Source organism: Chrysoperla carnea, chromosome 3 (genome assembly GCF_905475395.1).
Source record: "Chrysoperla carnea chromosome 3, inChrCarn1.1, whole genome shotgun sequence".
In the NCBI taxonomy this organism is placed as follows: Eukaryota; Metazoa; Arthropoda; class Insecta; order Neuroptera; family Chrysopidae; genus Chrysoperla; species Chrysoperla carnea.
The window spans coordinates 79,517,669-79,535,738 of NC_058339.1; the positions used below are offsets into that span (position 1 = coordinate 79,517,669).

An 18,070-nucleotide genomic window follows, 5' to 3' on the forward strand; every position below is an offset into this window, starting at 1 on the left:
ATAGTTCAACCAGAATCCAATAGATGACCATAAAAATTTTTAAAAAGAGAGAAAACTATCTGCTTGTCGTATATGATCGTACTAGTTCGTATTGATAATATACTGTTTTCCTTGTCTTTGCAAGTATTTGTCTTTGTTTATATATACTATTTCTGTTTAACCAACAGCTATTTCTATATGAGTAAGAAAAGAAAAACAAAATAAAAAAAGATATCTATATATTGCTATGCATTTTTTGTTAATATCGGAAATTAAAATCATAATTCTCGATCACTTCTTGTTTGCTTTCAATGGAGAACAGTAGTCTTCTTTTGAACGGACATTCCATCATGGTCAAATGGTAAGTTTCAATATAATTAATTCAAAAACTTTATCTTTAAATATATTGTGCATCTGAATATCTTTTATTTTATTTTTATGTGAAGTTATTTCTATGTATTTTAAAATTTTTGCATGTGCTTTTATTTTTCTAAATCCAAAAGCACATGTATTTCTAAATACATGGAAGTACCTTAATGATGTTAATATACCGCCCCAGACTGAAAATAATGATAGAAGGTTTTGACTGAATACTAATTTTAAAACTATTTTGGGGTTAGTGCTATCACAACACGTGTAATTTAATGGATTGTTTTTTTTTTAATCATTCTAGGTGCTGTATCCCGTATGGATTCTTTTGCCAGTCAAAGCTAAGTCCTGGTTAATGGCAGAATTTTTAAAAGTAAGTAAACGTATTAAACTTTTTCTTAAGTGTTTTCATAATGATGAATTAAGTTTACCGCCCCAGGCTGATTTTTGTGAAAGATAGGTTTTTCTGATAAGCCTAAAATACTTTTAATTCTTTAAATATTTCGAATAATTTGTATTAAATGATTGTAATTTTGTTTCAGGTGATCAGATAGAAACATCTAAGGACTTCTTTTCAATTATGTTGATTATTAAGGTATGTATAAATTATTATTTAAAATTTCCACTCAGAAATGTTTCAATGATGTTTTTACAAGCATATGACTGAAACTTTCGTGTTGTCAATTGGATCTGAGAAAATACCTTAAAATAACTTCTTCAATACACATTATTCATCAATTTTTTTTCTAAATTTGAATTTTTTTATTTTCAGAAAAGCAGCCCCGTTTTACACCTCGTGTCTCATCATCTAAATTGGCGGGAATGCTTAATGTAAGTTGATAAATTCTTTATCAAAAAATTATTTCAAATTTTACAATGATGATTTATTTTAATCAGTTATCCCTGTCTTACAAAACCGTGGGGAGATTTTTGATTTCTGAAAACGTGTAACTACTCGAAATAATAATTTTATCTTCGATTTTTAAAACTAATTTATACTTTCATTTTGTTTACAGATTAAGTGGTTGAGAAAATGGCGGTGTTGATGAATTCATTTAATTGGAAGAGGTAGGTTTTATTTTACAATTTTTGTTAAATCAAATGCCCTTTCGCCACGCTTGGTTCTAAAATTAATTTAGAATTGAGTGTCAGAAAAAAAAAAGCGAGGGCAGATTAAAAATCCAGCTAGGAAACATGATAGACTTTTTTCAATAGTCTTATTGTGTGCCGAAAGTTATGGAGACAATTTTGCTTTCATTAAACATTTGGTAACTTTCAAAATGTTTTAAATCTTTTAACACGTTTTTTTAAATTACAGATTATTTAAATAAAATGACGAATATCACATGGAAAAATATGGTTTTAAATAACCGAGCGTGTTTTAGATGCTTGTCATAAACATCACGTGAAAAAACAATGGTTTTGTCGATGCCTATCTGAGTACTTATTTTAAGGTGAGTAAATAAATCCATTTCTTAGTCCAAATAATGGTAGTATTAAATGATGATAAAAATTACCGTCTGAAAATTTGTGACGCTAACTTTTGGCTGCATTATATTAATCTGATACGTTTGAAAAAATTTTTACTTAACAATTTTTAATTTCAATTTCTAAATGGTTTTTTTTTTCCTTTGTTACAGACCAATTTGGAGTTCCGTGGACTTATTTCGTTAATATCACAGTAGCATTTACATTCGTCACATGCCGTATAGTCGAAAATGTTACCTAAGAAGGTAAACTTTTAAAACTAATATTTAAATTAAATTATCCCTTCCGCCACGCTTGTTTTTGGTAATTATCTAAAAATGGGTGCCAGAAAAATATATTTTCAAAAGGGAAGAATAACTTATTTCCAGCTAGGAAACATGACAAATTCTATTCAATGAATTGTTGTGTGCCGAAAGTATAGGAAACATTTTATTTTTATAAAAGAACACAAAATTTAGTTAAAAGCGAAATACTTTAATTATTTGCATTTTTTTTCAGAATTTTCCGGGGTGATCGACATTTCACAACACTCCTTCCGGATTTCGTTAGTCTACGTTTTATAAAAGAAGACTTACATGTCAAGGTAAATATTTTTGGTAGAATTCGCTGCTCATTTTAGTATAGGAAAATGTATGGCAGAGATTTGGCTGAAATTTTAAATGATTTTCTGTTTACAATGTTTCTGGATGTTGAACTAAAGTTGTTTATCAAAGATGTTCCATTTGGAATATTACTTTTGAATATGCCGTCATTTTAATCTTTTCATTGAAAAGTATTTTGACTTGTGACCCTTCAAAGCATCCCGGTTAACAAAAATAATGAAACATACGATGCTCTTGCATTGTTTAGTAATCGAGTAACATCACAGAGTCGGCGTCAGTTGGCACGTTTTAATCTTTAAAATTTAACACGTTTTTCTCTTGGGAGCTATGAAGATACAGGCCTACACTACTAATTATTCTAAGTAGGACATCATTTTTTAAGTTATATGGAATAGGTCGCTATTTTTGTGTATCAAAATGTTTTTACTTTTCAGTTTGCCCACAATACATACATAAATGACATTTTAGTACAAAACTTCAAAACTCCGAATGAAACATATAAATTTTTATATCATTTTTTGAATGCCAAATTTACTTAGCCAAACATTTTTCGATCTCTGCATTTTGATGATGAACAAAATTATATATATACGCTATTATGAATGCCATAATAATGATTCCTACTTGCCCTCACTGAAATTAAACAAAAATTTCTAGTTTTAAAAGTATGTTTATAGAATTTCACTCAAGTTAAAAAATTTTTATTTACAGATGAATTGCATGCATGTTTGTGAATTGTGAATCTCCAGTTTGAAAAATATCCAGAAGAGAATCGTCACTTCTATTTTTATGTAAGTGTTTTCTTAAAGCAACTGTAATGTTTTAATAATAATCCTGTAATATTTCTCTCCTTAAAATGATGTTTTTAATATACGCTATTATGTTCAATGATTACAAATTTTGTACTGATTTAAAAAATTAAAATAAAATGGCGTATAAATTTAAAAAAATGCATTTTGGTAAATAAAATTTTTTCTTTTTATTTCAGATTTAATGTTGTTTAATGGAATAAAAACCAGTGTATAACATTGCCTTGTATTATTAAAAAATTGGGAAATAAATTTTATTTTACTTTATTTTTGTTTTTGAATTAGTCTAACCCATACTTTTAGCATGAAAATAATTCCTGTTAAAAAAAGTACAAGGAACTATCTCCATTCAGCAATTAAAAATGCGGTGAAAACTTATGTTCTAAGCAAATTAATAGGGCTTTTAATTTACAAAATAATCCTTTTTTGTGTCGGGACAGATTTCAATCAAGTAAAGACATAAAATGTTATATTTTCTTAAGTTGGTGAAGCAATATGGGTATGGTGTAGAAGGTGAACAGCTGAGTGAACCAGATTCACCCTTTTCCAATTTGTAATTTTGTGTATAAAATAAATTTCGAATAGGGATTATCTTTTGACGTTTATAACTTAATTTAATCGAATGCTCAAGCCTCATTCCCATGCCAAGACATTGTAGGGATCTAAATCGTATGATCAGGCCGAATTCGAAAATGAGAAAAGGCATTGAATTTTTTTATATTTAGTCGAAAATAGCATTACTTTTATACCCTGTGTGAATGTACGAAATATATACCCAAGGTATACCAATTAAATCACCTAATTACGTCCATATCCGTATGTCCGTGCATGAACACGATGACTCAAAAGGGAAGAGGTTGAGCTGAGACTTATAGCGTTTTGACTTAAAAGTGAGTTCGAAGATGAGTTACATAGATAGGTCAATTGGGTCTTGGTTCCGCTAGACTCACCTTGTAAACCGTAAGAGACAGAACAGCAGTTAAAATGCACAAATTACAGCTAAAATATGTTTCCATATTTTCTCAAAACTATTCAAGATCGAAGTTTGTTTGGGTGTAGTTCCAAGTAATTGGTCTATTGGTTATTTTTAAGATATTATGGAGAGGGGCAAAAAAAATTTATTTCGAAAGGGCGGCAAAAATCAAATTTTATAAACTAAATACAAGGGTGTTTATTTTCGCTTGTTTCTATTAGTTTCGTACTTTGAAAATTCACGTACTTTAAAATATATGATCTAAGGTTTCGTATATGTGATCATTATTCATTACTGTTGATAGGATTGCCTATCTGGTATACATAAACGGAAAGTGATCAAATATGTTGTTAGCATAATTTGTTTTACGGAAACGTACATAAGAAATAAACGTAAGTATTTATTTATAAAATCTTTTTATTAATCATGTTTAACAAATCTTTCAAAATATATTAAAAACAAAACATGAAAGAATTATTCAAGAAATAAAATAAAATATATATTGTAACTAAACATGAAAGAATTATTCAAGAAATAAAATAATATATATATTGTCCTCAATATTCATGATGAATAAAGAAAATGAGAAATTTTTTGCATAGACAAAAAAAAATGACTTCACCATGTTATTCATTATCATTAAAAACATTTCATAGATTTACAATACATTTAAACAGCAGCAACAATAAATGAGATCTTTTGCAGACAAATCAGTGGAAATTGTGTTTTTTCAGTAAGAGTCCCCAAAAAATAATACCCCACATCATTATTTAATGAATACCACGAAACAAACATTTACAATCACTGTTACATTGATTATCACTTCTTGGTGAATTTTCAAGTGATGTATTTGTTGATGTTTTTTTTAAAACTTTCTCTTCAATGTTATTTAATGTACACCATATTGGACATGTGCACACACTTAAGCATGCACACTTCTTCTTTTGATTATTGTCAGTTCGATTAAAAATCCGGTTCGATGAAGGCCTATTACCTCCATCGCTATTATTTAAATCATCCGATAAAAAATTTTTTCGGACAGTTCGATTGTAATCGTTAATATATTCCATCTGTTCTTCTTGGAAAGTGGGCGAAGAATTTTCTGATATATTACGAAAATACGTACATTTTTCTAATAAAGCACAATCGGACATTGACATACGTTTTACATTATTTGGATTAGTTTTAGCTTTTGGAAATTGTTCTTGTTGAAATTGTTTTTTTAATGATGCTATGTCAATTTTTGTCTTAAATTGATTAAATTTTGGACTGTCTTGTTGTTTATTCGCCACTGTTTGTCGTGGAGATTGTGCTCGTTGTCGTAATGAAGGTGACGTTGTATTATTGGCTAGTTCAATATAATTAATTTGTGTCTTACTCTCAGAATTATGTTCTGAGCTATTATCATCGCGATAATCCATCGGTTTACTATTTAAATCATCGGTTGATTTCGTTAAAATATTATCGGAATTATTACTCTCAATTTTTGCTGGTTCCTCGTTTTTCGACTCATTTTGTAAATTACAACAACATTCTGAATTACATTCATAATTTTCAACACTACGGAATAGAGCTTTCTCTAGTTTTTCTCGTGCTGAAATTGCTGTATCCGTTGCTTTTGTATCATTTTCGGTTTTATTGTCATTATTGATTTTTTCTGTTGTGACTGAATCGGTTTTGCCTAGTATCTTTCTGTCTTTAAATTCATCTATGCGCTTATTATTCATTATTGAACTTTTTAGTATATCTGTTTGCTGATTAAAATCGGTCGATTCTTGCTTATGTAATTTTGCATTACCCCGTTGTTGCATGTTCTTCTTTTTACGTTTATTGTGTGGCATACGCATGTAGGGTCGTTTTCCAAATACAGGTATTATATTTTTATTATTCCCACCTCCTCCGAATCGATTACAAAAAGTGTATCCATTCATGTCATACGAGAATTGTGGTCCATCCGATAGAAGACGATTATCAAACATTGGTTGTTGATATAGGCAGTCATTTTTATCGCCATGTTTAAGCTCAAAGTCATGTATCTGTCGAACGTTATCGCAACAAATCGATGTAAATTTCGATTTACAATTACAGTGTTGCATTGGCATAGTATTGTTTGAATTCTTTTGGCACAAATAATCTAAATTACAGGAACACATTTGACAATTATCCTGTGGATATCGTATCGAATTATTCTGATTACTGTTGAAAGTAAATTCATCTACTTTACTTGAATGTTGTGATAAAGGACTTTTAACAGATGTCTCATTGGGATCTAACGCTTTCATCGTTTCGTTTGTAATAAAAGATAGGCCTTGTGTTACAGCATTTTTTACTGAATTTAATAGAACCGATTTTTCAGATTTTAACTTTAATATTTCATTTTCTAAGGTTTTAATACTTTCTACTTCGTCATGTTCGCCCATCGAGTCATCACTTACCTGCTGGAGTTATATAAATCGGTATTAATAATGTGAAAAAGTCTTAGAATTCAGTTATTTTTAATTTGAGGATGAAAAGTTGTTATCTTTAAGGGGGTTTACGGGATTACGCGACTTAGTTATAATGATCTTTAATGTAAAAGTTTTAAACTTATCAACCCTTAAGTGTTGATTAAGCAATGCTGAATGAAGAGTTTTAACATACTTTTGAATTCATACTTAGTGTTTTATTTGATCCCGTATCGTAAAAGTAAGTTTTTAATAAAAACGTTAAGAATTTTGCACGAATTTAATTCAAAGTCGTAATCGTGATTTTATTTGACGAACCTTATAAATAGAAAATTTAAGCCTGGCTGTTTTCAGCGACACTACTTAAGGCTTTCATCACCCGTTATTATATTTTTAAAGATTATGACTTTTCAAGTTGGAGTATATTTTTGATTCACTTTGTGTGTCTATGGAACAGTACGATAGTAAGTATTACGTAAAGTAATGCCTACTTGACATGTATGTTGTAATGCGTTCTTATAACGTATCAGCGCCATTTTTAACGGAATAATAAGTCTTAAATTTAATTATAGAATGATTACCTTATTGTTAATATTATAAGCTCGTGCTATATTGATCGGACCAGTTCGAATATCATCATGCCAATTTTTTAAAACTCGCTTCAATAATTTTCTATTGTATAATTGTTCAGTAATATTATCTAATATAACATCATATCGATAATAATCCTGTTTGGCACTCTCTTGCAACTGTTTTGTTTTAGCCAATTGTAATTGTAATCGGGATTGTAATTTTGTAATTTCATCATGTTGTAATGTTATATGTTCAAATGTTTTATGAACTAATTTCGATATAATTTCATTTATCTCTTTTGTATAATTAAATGTGGCATTATTGATTTGTTCTGTTGCTGCTTCAATATGTTTATATATAATATAGGGATTTATTGGTTGTTTCTGTTCATTATTTTGTTGTGTTGTACCATTTTTATAATGTTCTTTGGTTAAGTCATTTGTTTGATAAACGGCCGTAAATTCAAATATAGTATTATTATTCTGAGTGTCTGACATTCCTCTAGGTTGTAACCCAAGGTTCTTCTGGGCAGAATGAAATTTTTTTTTATGGTTTAACTGTCTTTTATTTTTTCTAATTTTTTAATAAAATTTTTTTTACATTTACAAAATTTAATGGTAGTAACATTATGTTGAGCCTTTAAGCTCCGACTTTTTTTTATAGAAATTGTAACGAATAAATAATTATATAAATGATTTTTAAATATGTTTATTGTGAACTGTATACTGTCAGTCCAACAAAATAAAAAAAATTAATTTAAATTTTCTTGGGTAAACAAATTCTATTTTTTGTTACTAGGGGAATCAGTATTATTGATTTTTTTGGAATCAACTGTGATTTTGGTCAAGAGCCAGCCATATTAAATCGGATATTTTGTAAGCCTAATTTTCATGGCATATGTTTCAGCAATGGTCAATGCCGTATTTTATTTATTGATTAGAGCAATTTTTACAAATACTGACATTCTAGTATTCGAGACATTCGAAAAAATCTTTCGACAAATCTATGCATAATACTTAAAATATTTAGGAGCATGAATTTATTAATTTATTAATGTTTTTAGAGCTCAGGAATATGTTTAACGAACACAGCTTTGGGCCCCCAGCTTGGTTCTGGGACTATTTATTCATTTTGCTGATCCTCCAACTTGGCGTTAAGTAATCAAAAAGGGTCTGTATCTTTGAGTTTTCGAAATTAAATATAAAGCATGAATTAGGATTGATTAATCACTGTTTTGGAAAGTATCGTATTAAAAAATCGAAAAATAAAAAGGTGGCTTGATATTGATTCTTAATTTAGTCGGCAATTACCCAAAAATTGTTAGGTTCAATAATTGATCGTCTCATTATCGTTAGTTAGAATGAGCGTCAGAGTGTCCAATGAAAACGTACCTTTAGAATTCTATAATACCTCCAATTAGGAAATCTCGAATAGTAAATTTTTGTGGATCTAATTTCGATAAAAAAGTTAATCAAGTTTTTGTAATGTTTTTTAATCATGTTTTACGTTTTTTCTTTGAATTAACTTTGAATTTAACGTTTTTTGTTTGGTAGAGGATTCAACTAACCGGGATTTTTAAAAAAAATTTAAAATGTTTACTTAACTCTCTACAATAAATTTTAAGAACTTTATTAGGGTGTTTGAATTGGCTGTGCTTTATTATAGAATTAATAAAGTTCCGTAAGGTGTAAAAACAGAATATAATACAAAACATTGGGTACTTACCTTTTCCAAAAGGAGCAGATATTGATTATTTTGCATGAGATTCTGGATTTAAATTATTGGATCAAATTCACGACAATATATTTATGAAATTTATAACCAGAATATCATCAAAAAATTATTCGTAGTTAAGTATTAGATTTACTTATTTCATGTTAAAATTCGAGCAGAAAAAAGTATTTGAAAATAAATTTTGAAAAAAGGCCTACTGGCAAAAATACATTATTTATTTTTCATGTAGGTATCATAGCAAAATTTTAAAATTATTGTTTAGAAATGTGACGAAATTTATAAGTCAAAAAGTTATCTCTAGGAAGCGAAATTTCTAAAATTAAAAAATTTTTCGCTGATATCTTTTACATCGAGTCTTAAAGATTATTTTGCATCGTTTTGTCTAATCGCAGAAAATAAGTTTTAAGAATAACAATATAAAAATTACATTCACCCTTCCCAGCGTTTTTATATTATCCCCTTATCCTTCCCTTTCCTCACGTTCTACTTAACTTAAAAATAGAATATCGCATTGAAAAAATAGAAACTGTTAGAAAGTTGTCATAAAATGTGGAAAAACTTTCAAATTAATAATTCATTTTTTCTGGACGGAGAATGAAAATATAGCGTCTTTAAAAACATCTATTTTCCAGGAGACAATTTTTTCTAATGTTAGCTACATCTGTATCTAAACATCGAAATTCTATGAGAAGAAAACTGTTATATTGTATGATAAGAAAATTATTCTACCACTCTCCTTTTACATTTACGTTTTCAGAAAACATAGTTAAACATCGAATTCACAGATGTCACTATATTCACTGATTTCTTTCCAATTCTTTAATCACTATTTCCACTTCAATTTTCCTAGCTATAATCTTGATAATGATTTACAATTATATAACCATGATAAAAAAAGAGGTGTTAACTACAGTAAAATGAATGGTTCTTAATAGTTTTCATAGTGGTGTGGTTACACATTTCCTGTCATTTTCCTTCCATTTCATGATTGATTATTTTATCTTGGTACTTAATAATAAAACACTTTATTCATTTTCTTCTTTGAAAATAGAATACATTATTTTATACAAAATTCTTATTTTTAAACTATGTTAAATAAATTACTTTTATAATTAATTTATTAGTATATATAATTTGTATAACATATCTGTAAAAATTTTGCCTATATGTTATTATATTTATTTTATGTAATTTTATAACATTATTTATGAAAAATAATATTGTCCATAATCTCTAGGTCGCTAATGACCTAGACGTTAAAAGCGACCTTAAATGAAAAAAAATAATAATATTGTCTATTTGTCTTTATTTACAAGTAGTACGTATGAAATTTGTTTATCATATGTGTAACAATAATGTATGCCTATAATGTTTGTTTATTATCTTTTGTATCATGTAATTCTTTTCAACTTGAATTCATTATAATATAAATAATTGCTAACAATTATAATAATTTGTAAACGTCTCTACATAAACTCTCTACATATATTTTTTTTCAGTATAACATTAAAAAAAAAAATGTTTATGTGTGTAGGATTTGATAAAGTATGTAATCTAACTGGAGGTTTGTCCTACTATATTCCTATTTTCTATAGAGATATTAGAAAATAATGAAGGTAGCCAAATTAAATTTGTCATTTTAAATCAATTTGCATGACAAGCTCTTTTAAGGAGCATTTCTGGAGCAATTCATAATTGTGTACTAAAGTACACTGAATCTATGGCTTACTTTAAAAAAACATGTAAATCTGATTTTTATAGCGATTAAAATGTTAGTTTCTGAAATTGCTCCGATATATTGCCCTTTGTATATGAATTTTAGACGAATCTCAGAAAGCATATATGCAAAATTACACTAGAAACTGATTTTTATTTTCGATTATAAAGGAAAAAAATCGAATTCATTTAACAATAGGCTTGATGACTAAATTTTTCTAATCACTAAATTTGTATGCGTAATATCTCAAATTCGATATGTCGAAAAAGGAACTTGGTTTTTATTGTATTTTTGTTAACTAAATTATGATTTACTTTCAGTATTAAAAAACCTTTCAGTACTTAACAAAAGTGTTAGAAGAGGGTTACTAAGGGAGACCTCAATGATGTGTGTGTTTGTGTGTACGTACACACGTATGTGTGTGCGAGTGGTGTTTGCGATGAGGAGAGATAGCCGTGAGGCAACATTACCACGAGTATAAAGTATCACACGCCATAAAGCTAAATCCATTTTCACTGTGATTTTTACTGTTTTATATGTGACAACAAATTGTGTGACTTGACTATCCATCCTATACATAAATATCCACACAGTATGGGTATATATATTGTGTGTGTGTGATGGTTGCCTACCATATCTATAACTTGAATGATAGTGGCACATGACACAATGGCGGTATAGACTTTGTGTTTTGTAATATGGGTCGGTTTTAACCATTTTAGTGTATTTATCTCATAAAAATATTACTTGAATTTATTACACTTTATTGCTTTTCTCCTTTTTGATTCTCTTTGACTGGTTCTTCGAGCCGGATATAAGTTTGCATGATGAGTTTCTGAAATAGAAGAGATTGATTTTAGTTTTTTAATTCTGGATAATGCTTGTGCAAATATTATTCTAATTTCCTTGTAGTAACAAACTTGAGCATTCCCATTCACTTCTCTACAAAACACTAACGAGCTGTTTTTGTCTAGAAAGACACCAGCGCAAAACTATCAAATGGAGTAAAACAGATAAATCTAAAATACATCATGAGATGCGACACACCTGACTCACTTTTTTGAATACTGATTTTATTGAAATTAGGTAGGGTACGTCAGGAATTTTGCTAGGAATTGGCTTTTACCATTTGGAGTGTTGATTTTAGAGAACTCTGTACAATCTTAATGTTCTCATCTACCCTGAGATCGTTTTTGACACTTCATTTTTATTTCTATTCATCAATTGTTTCTTTTCTCCATATAATGGACGTATTAAAAAGTGTGAATATAGACACAAATGTTGAACAAATTTCGCTATAAAAAAAAAGTAAAAAACAAACTTACCTCTTCTCTTTGTCATTGTAATAAATGATTTTTATGACTTGAAGCGTTTGTCTCTGTTGTTTTTTTTTTTATTTCATTGTCATAATGTTATTTAACACCCATTGTGTACAATATGATACTGTACGTTATAAATGATGGTGTATGGCCAGGGTTGCCAGATAATTTCTTTAAAAAAACCGCGATAGATACAGTAAAAAAGCGGTAGACTGATGGAGTAGAAATGAAATCGACCCAATGGAAAACTAGATATGAGTACATATTTGTATAAATCTATCTATACAAATAAATGTTTTGTCCTGATTGACTGACTGACGGATTAACGCACAACCTTAACCGCTGATCGTAGAGACCTGAAACTTGGAGGGTGTGGCCTTTGTATGACGTAGGCATCCGATAATTTTTTTTTTCGAAATTCTACATCTAATGGGCCGGAAATGGGAGCGAAGTTTGTCTGGGACAAGTGATTACTTGATCCAATTTTGTATAATTATTCTTTATTAGAATAGCGAAGTATTCTAATAAAGTGAAGTATGTCAGAAGTATGTAAAAATCATAAAAAAACAGCAGTGGTTTATGAAATAGATCATTTAAAGATTGGATTATTTTTTTAGACAGTTCATTCATACATTTGAACAGTGTTGTTGTAAATTGCCGTGGTTTCTTAATATCCATCTATTTATTCAACGTCTGCTGAAACCCAGTTTAAGCCTGTTATCGTAGTTTTAATTAAGCTGTCACTTGTCGCGCTTTTCCTATGTTCTACAATCAATCTCAGACTCCGATTTAAATCCATATTTAATCCTCTTATACCCATTTTTACAGTATTTGTGGAGGCATAATCGAGAAAATCGTCAAATGTAATTTGCCACTATATTCCAGTCCAGTAGAGCGTTAAGTTTAGAAGAAAAAAACTTTAGATCTACTAATAAAACGTGAGAAATGACAACCCTGGGTATCATTTATTATATAATAATATCATCAGTGATGTGAGCTTTAACATAACAAATCAATGCGTTTTTAAAACATTTTTACTTCATTAAGATTGTTGTATGGTTGTGTTCGTATGTATGTATGTACACGTTCGTATGTATGTATGTACGTATGTATGCGGTTGGTACATAATAATATTTTGATTGTATATTATGTCGTCAGTCAACTATTAAATTTCATTTTCATTTATTAAAAATATACTTCTAGATACAAAATGTTACAAGTTTGTTCAAATAAATTGAACTAAACTATAAAAGAATGTATACAGATAGTGATGGGTAAGACCAAGACTAAGACTTAGACGCGAACGTTTCTTTTTTTTCTCATGATGAAGAGAAATTTTTATTATTGTTTTTGTCTGTCTATTAAGAGGATTGATGAAATATTAGATTGAATTTGGTCATAAAGAAAAACAAGTGACAATAAATAATTAATTGAGATAATTGTTGAAATACTCTGCATAGACAATGTTGAATATGAGTTCTTGCACTATTTTTTAATAAATTAAATAAGTTGAAAAAATCTACATACTCATTTGTCCCGATGATCAAAATTTGGACAAATTTTTTGAAACATTTTATTACTTTTTGAAGTCATCTATATATGTACATAAAAATGAACCTATATTTCTTCTGGTCACGCTATAACTGGAAAAAGAATGGAACAATTTGACTAATTCTTTTTTTATTGTGTTAATTATTATTAGGAGAAGATTCTTATTAAGGAAGTTGAGCGGAACATTAAAAAATTTAAGACAAAATATTAAATGCAATAAATGGTGGAAACGCATATAAGTAATGCATTATTATTTGCTTACTATATACTTAATACTTATGCATTTATTTGCGCTTTCACCATATTTATCTAGAATTGTGAACAGGTATTTGAATTGTATTGAGATAGTATTTATTATTATTCATGTATTGTGAATAGGTATTTATTAGAATTATATGCAAGCTCGGCGACCTCTCATGACGAAAGCTGCAGCCAGACCGAAGGCCGAAGGCCTGTTCAAGAGATAGTATTAAAATTTGTGTTTAGCGGGACAACTAAGCAAGGGGTGGGTTTACGGATGAGCTTAAAGGAGCGGGAGGGGGGGGGGCTAAGCATAGTATAGCTATTAATGAATTGGAACTGCAGGTTAATTAAGATCAATAGTTATAATTAAATAAATTGTTGGTGAAACGAAGTTCGTCGGGTCATCTAGTATACTATAATTATAATATACGTGTGGCTCTGGTCACCCGTAGCTAGAGCTTTTAATCAGAATGATTCGAAGAACATTTTGAGGACAGTTTGAAAAAGTTTCACATAAAGCCATTGTATTAAATTGTCGTGCGGGGTCCTTTCTCATTCTCTTATACGTATACTTAGTAATTGATATATCTATTTAATAGATTTTTCATTTTTTTTTTTCAATAGAATCAAAACTTATATGACACGATTGTTAAAATATTTTCAAAATGAATAATATTATTTATTTTTTTTGCATGAAAGTGTATTAAATTTATCATTACATTATATTATATATGTATATTGATTGTCAATGTATATTAAAAGCTATTATGGTTTAAAATTACAAATACGTATAGCTAACTTTTTTTTTTGCACAATATTTTTGTATAATATAATAGTTTATCGATTGATTTTATTTTTATTATTATTATTAATATTAAAGAGATAGTTTTTCATTCGTTACACTTTTTACAATAATAATAAAAATGATGAATTTATATACTAATTGGTATAATAAATTGATTGAACGTTAGACAGAGTGTTCTAGAAAGGATATGTATTGCACATGGTACCATGCAAATTTAAGCTGAAAATAGGCCAATTAATCTATACTTATCTTATAGACTACATACCCATGCTAAAATTTGTTGGGTGAAATAGCCCACGAGGAATCATGCTGTAAAAGGTGCTCCTATATGTAAAAGTAAGATTAAGCACCATGGCGTCAGTTTTGCGCGGTACATGTGAGTACAGGTGAGAATATAAATGCCACATCTCTTGGTGTCTTATCTCCGCACCATAAAATATATACGGCGTTGCTGGATACTAACTCTGCATAAGGATTCGAAGCAAATTACATAAATGCCGTACATAAATAAATCACTTAGGGCTTCGAAAATTGTCGGGAGATCAAAATTTTTTTAAATTTTCGGTACCGAAGCTACCGGATTTTTTTCTATACGACATTTATGTAATTCGCTTCCAATACTTATGCAGAGTTATTATCTAGCATATTTGCTGGTGCAGAGGTGAGACACCAAAAACTGTGACTTTTATTTTCTCATCTGTACTCACCTGTACCTTGTAAAACTAACGCCATGGTGCTTAAACTTTTACAAATAAGAGTATATTTTTTAACCTGCTTTTGTAAAATGATGAGATATTCCACTATATGTACCTATCCTGCTATATTATGTCTAGTGATTGCAAGCTATTTTCCTATTACACGAGTTTTTCTTCAAATAATTAATTTTTTTGAAAGGCAAATTGCCTCAATTACCAGTTTCTGAATTCACACTTTTTTTTAAATATAAGCACCTGTTCTTGTTTACGTTCTCCTCCTAATTAGCAATAATTTCTTTATATCGATATTACTATTTATCAAGAATCAAGATGTTTTATTTTATTAAATTATTTTGGTGACAACGTTGTATCGAAATTGATAAATAAATTTATTTATATTGCTTGGAAAGAATACATATCGATAACTCACCTTTGTATCGATATACATGTTGTTGTTTATGTACATGGCTAGAGCCAAGTGTAGCTTTTAGGACCATCCCTCGGCAAAAATAGAAAAAAAAAAGTTAGTACATAACGATCCGAATTTTTAGTATGTTATAGTTAACGAAACATATTATTAGATATATAAAACAAAAATTTAGATACCTTACCGATCAATTAAGAGCGTAATTATTAATTAAAATCTTATAAAAGGCTATGTAATTTAGTGTATTTTTAATTAATTAATTACTCTTTTAATTAATCGCTAATGTACCCAAATTTTGTTTTATATAATAATATGTTTTGTCATCTATAACATACTTATTAAAAATTCAGATCATTATCTACTAACTTATTTTTTTCTATTTCTCCCGAATCATTGTCCTTAATAAAAGTTCATTCACATCAGGGAAAAATTATTTTTTGAGTAACTATAAAAATGACCAGTAAAATTAAGCATAATTTTATTTAATTCTTGGCTCTTTTTAATTTTAATTTCATCTTTTTAAAACTATTTTCATATTTTATTAAAAAAAGCGAAGAAAAAATCATTACGATTAGCTAAATCATACTGATGATGACTACATGGTAGTTGAAATACGCATTTATATAATTCATAATTGATCCAGAAAACTGGGGAAAAAATCATATCTTCATACGATGTATTGTCATTATTTTTTATTCAATTATCTTCTTATTATCGATCCGGTTCAGTTTTTCAGTTTCAGGGGCCCAACTTCGGGCGAGTATGTCATGAAATTAAACCTTTTTAGCCACTTGGATCCAAAATATCGTTATTATTTACACATACTAAACATTAATTAAGATATTCTATATACTTACCGGCTGGAAAAATTATCTACATAACGGTGGAAACCGTTTCAAAATTCGTTGCGTAGTTAGCGGATAAACAGACAGACAGTAGACAGACGTAGTTAGCGGATAAACAGTTAGTGGATAAACAAATAGACAGACTTGGAGGGTGATCTTCTTTTATACTCTGTATAGATTTGAATATCGTCCTTAACGAACACTAAAAGCAATAGTTGTTAAACACTATCTTGACAACAGTTCCTCAAAATTTGATCCTTGTGAAATATCTGTCAAATATTATGCCTGACTCTAGACCTGGTATATGTGCAAGGCTCGTGTTTATTCTCCCAAGAGTATGTCTCATGTAAGTTTTCGTTTTCTCTTTTCGTTTATATTCATTTATTCACTCATTCATTCATTTTCTTTATATTGCTATTTCTAACTCCTATCAACACTTTTCTACCCTCCGTATTCCACCTTCCGTTCGATCCTTTCTTGGAGTCGGCACATGTAACAGTCAACCATTTAATATGATTTTTATCTTTACAGTGTCTCTAATTCATTTTATGAAAATTTGTAGTTTGACAAAATATTATTAGTCCTAAAGATACTGCATTTTCTGATTATTATTTATATTATATTTATATTTATATTTTTATAGACCGGAAAAAATAGACCCGGAAAATAAAGACCAAAAACAATTTCTGTAACAGTGTATTCATTTTTGAGCGCAAGGGCTAGAAACTTCAGAACCCAACCAACTCCTCTATAATCGACAAACTCAACCCAACCAACTCGTTATTACAACAATACTCCGAAATATAAAATTTTTATTCTATTTTTTCCGGGTCTTTTTTTCTCTGATTACCCTGTTAACCTTGTGAAAACCGGATGCAATTTTATCCCGAAAAGGGATTTATTTGATATTAGTTTTTAGAGGACTAAAGTACGCTAAAAGTTGATTCAAAATCGAATATTTTCCAAATTGGATGCAAATGTGATTCGTCTTCTAGACAAAAATTGTTCTGAGGAAAAAATTGTTATTTGGTGCCTGCTAAAACTTAGTTAAAACCTATTAATGTGCATCTATTTAAAACAATTGACTGAGTTAATTGTCGAAATACCATGTATGGAAAGTGTTGATTACTCTGTCTGATACTATAACTGATATAACCATAACATACATATTATACAATTTTGTGCTCTCACGGGTAAACAGTGAAAAAATGTTGTTTAATATTTTATAAGGAACATTTTTTACATTTAAATTTTTGTTCTATCTCTAACGGTTTACAAGATAGGTCCTACGGAGCAAAGACCCAAATGACCTTATGACCCCTTGGAAAAATTCGAAAAAATCGTAAAAAATTATTTGTTTCGGAATTTGATGAAACTCAGTTTATAAGGTAATTTTGAACTAAGTAATTCAAAAATCGAGTTTATTTGGCGATTGGCCGAGTAATTTTCGAAAAAAACGATATTTCGGATCGATTTCCGGCATTATCTCGAGAATTT

The 18,070-nt window shown here is 29.0% G+C and overlaps 1 protein-coding gene, 1 long non-coding RNA gene and 1 other non-coding gene across 3 annotated transcripts; 2 read left to right on the forward strand and 1 right to left on the reverse strand.

The window, feature by feature from the left end:
- The first annotated feature begins 220 nt into the window (after positions 1–220).
- On the forward strand, positions 221–3,493 carry LOC123295607. The gene is made up of 10 exons (XR_006535154.1): positions 221–340; positions 653–721; positions 891–943; positions 1,121–1,179; positions 1,365–1,416; positions 1,667–1,802; positions 1,989–2,081; positions 2,335–2,419; positions 3,150–3,229; positions 3,427–3,493. It is a non-coding gene; the product is annotated as an uncharacterized LOC123295607 (long non-coding RNA).
- LOC123297048 lies at positions 755–822 on the forward strand. Its single transcript, XR_006535232.1, has one exon. It is a non-coding gene; the product is annotated as a small nucleolar RNA SNORD31 (small nucleolar RNA).
- A 1,357-nt stretch (positions 3,494–4,850) lies between the features above and the next one.
- On the reverse strand, positions 4,851–9,026 carry LOC123295299. The gene is made up of 3 exons (XM_044876592.1): positions 8,963–9,026; positions 7,246–7,761; positions 4,851–6,658 (listed from the first exon to the last, which is right to left on the reverse strand). Exons 1-3 carry the CDS (start codon positions 8,996–8,998, stop codon positions 4,991–4,993), a joined length of 2,220 nt encoding a protein of 739 aa, XP_044732527.1. The 5' UTR covers positions 8,999–9,026; the 3' UTR covers positions 4,851–4,990.
- Between the last annotated feature and the right edge of the window lie 9,044 nt (positions 9,027–18,070).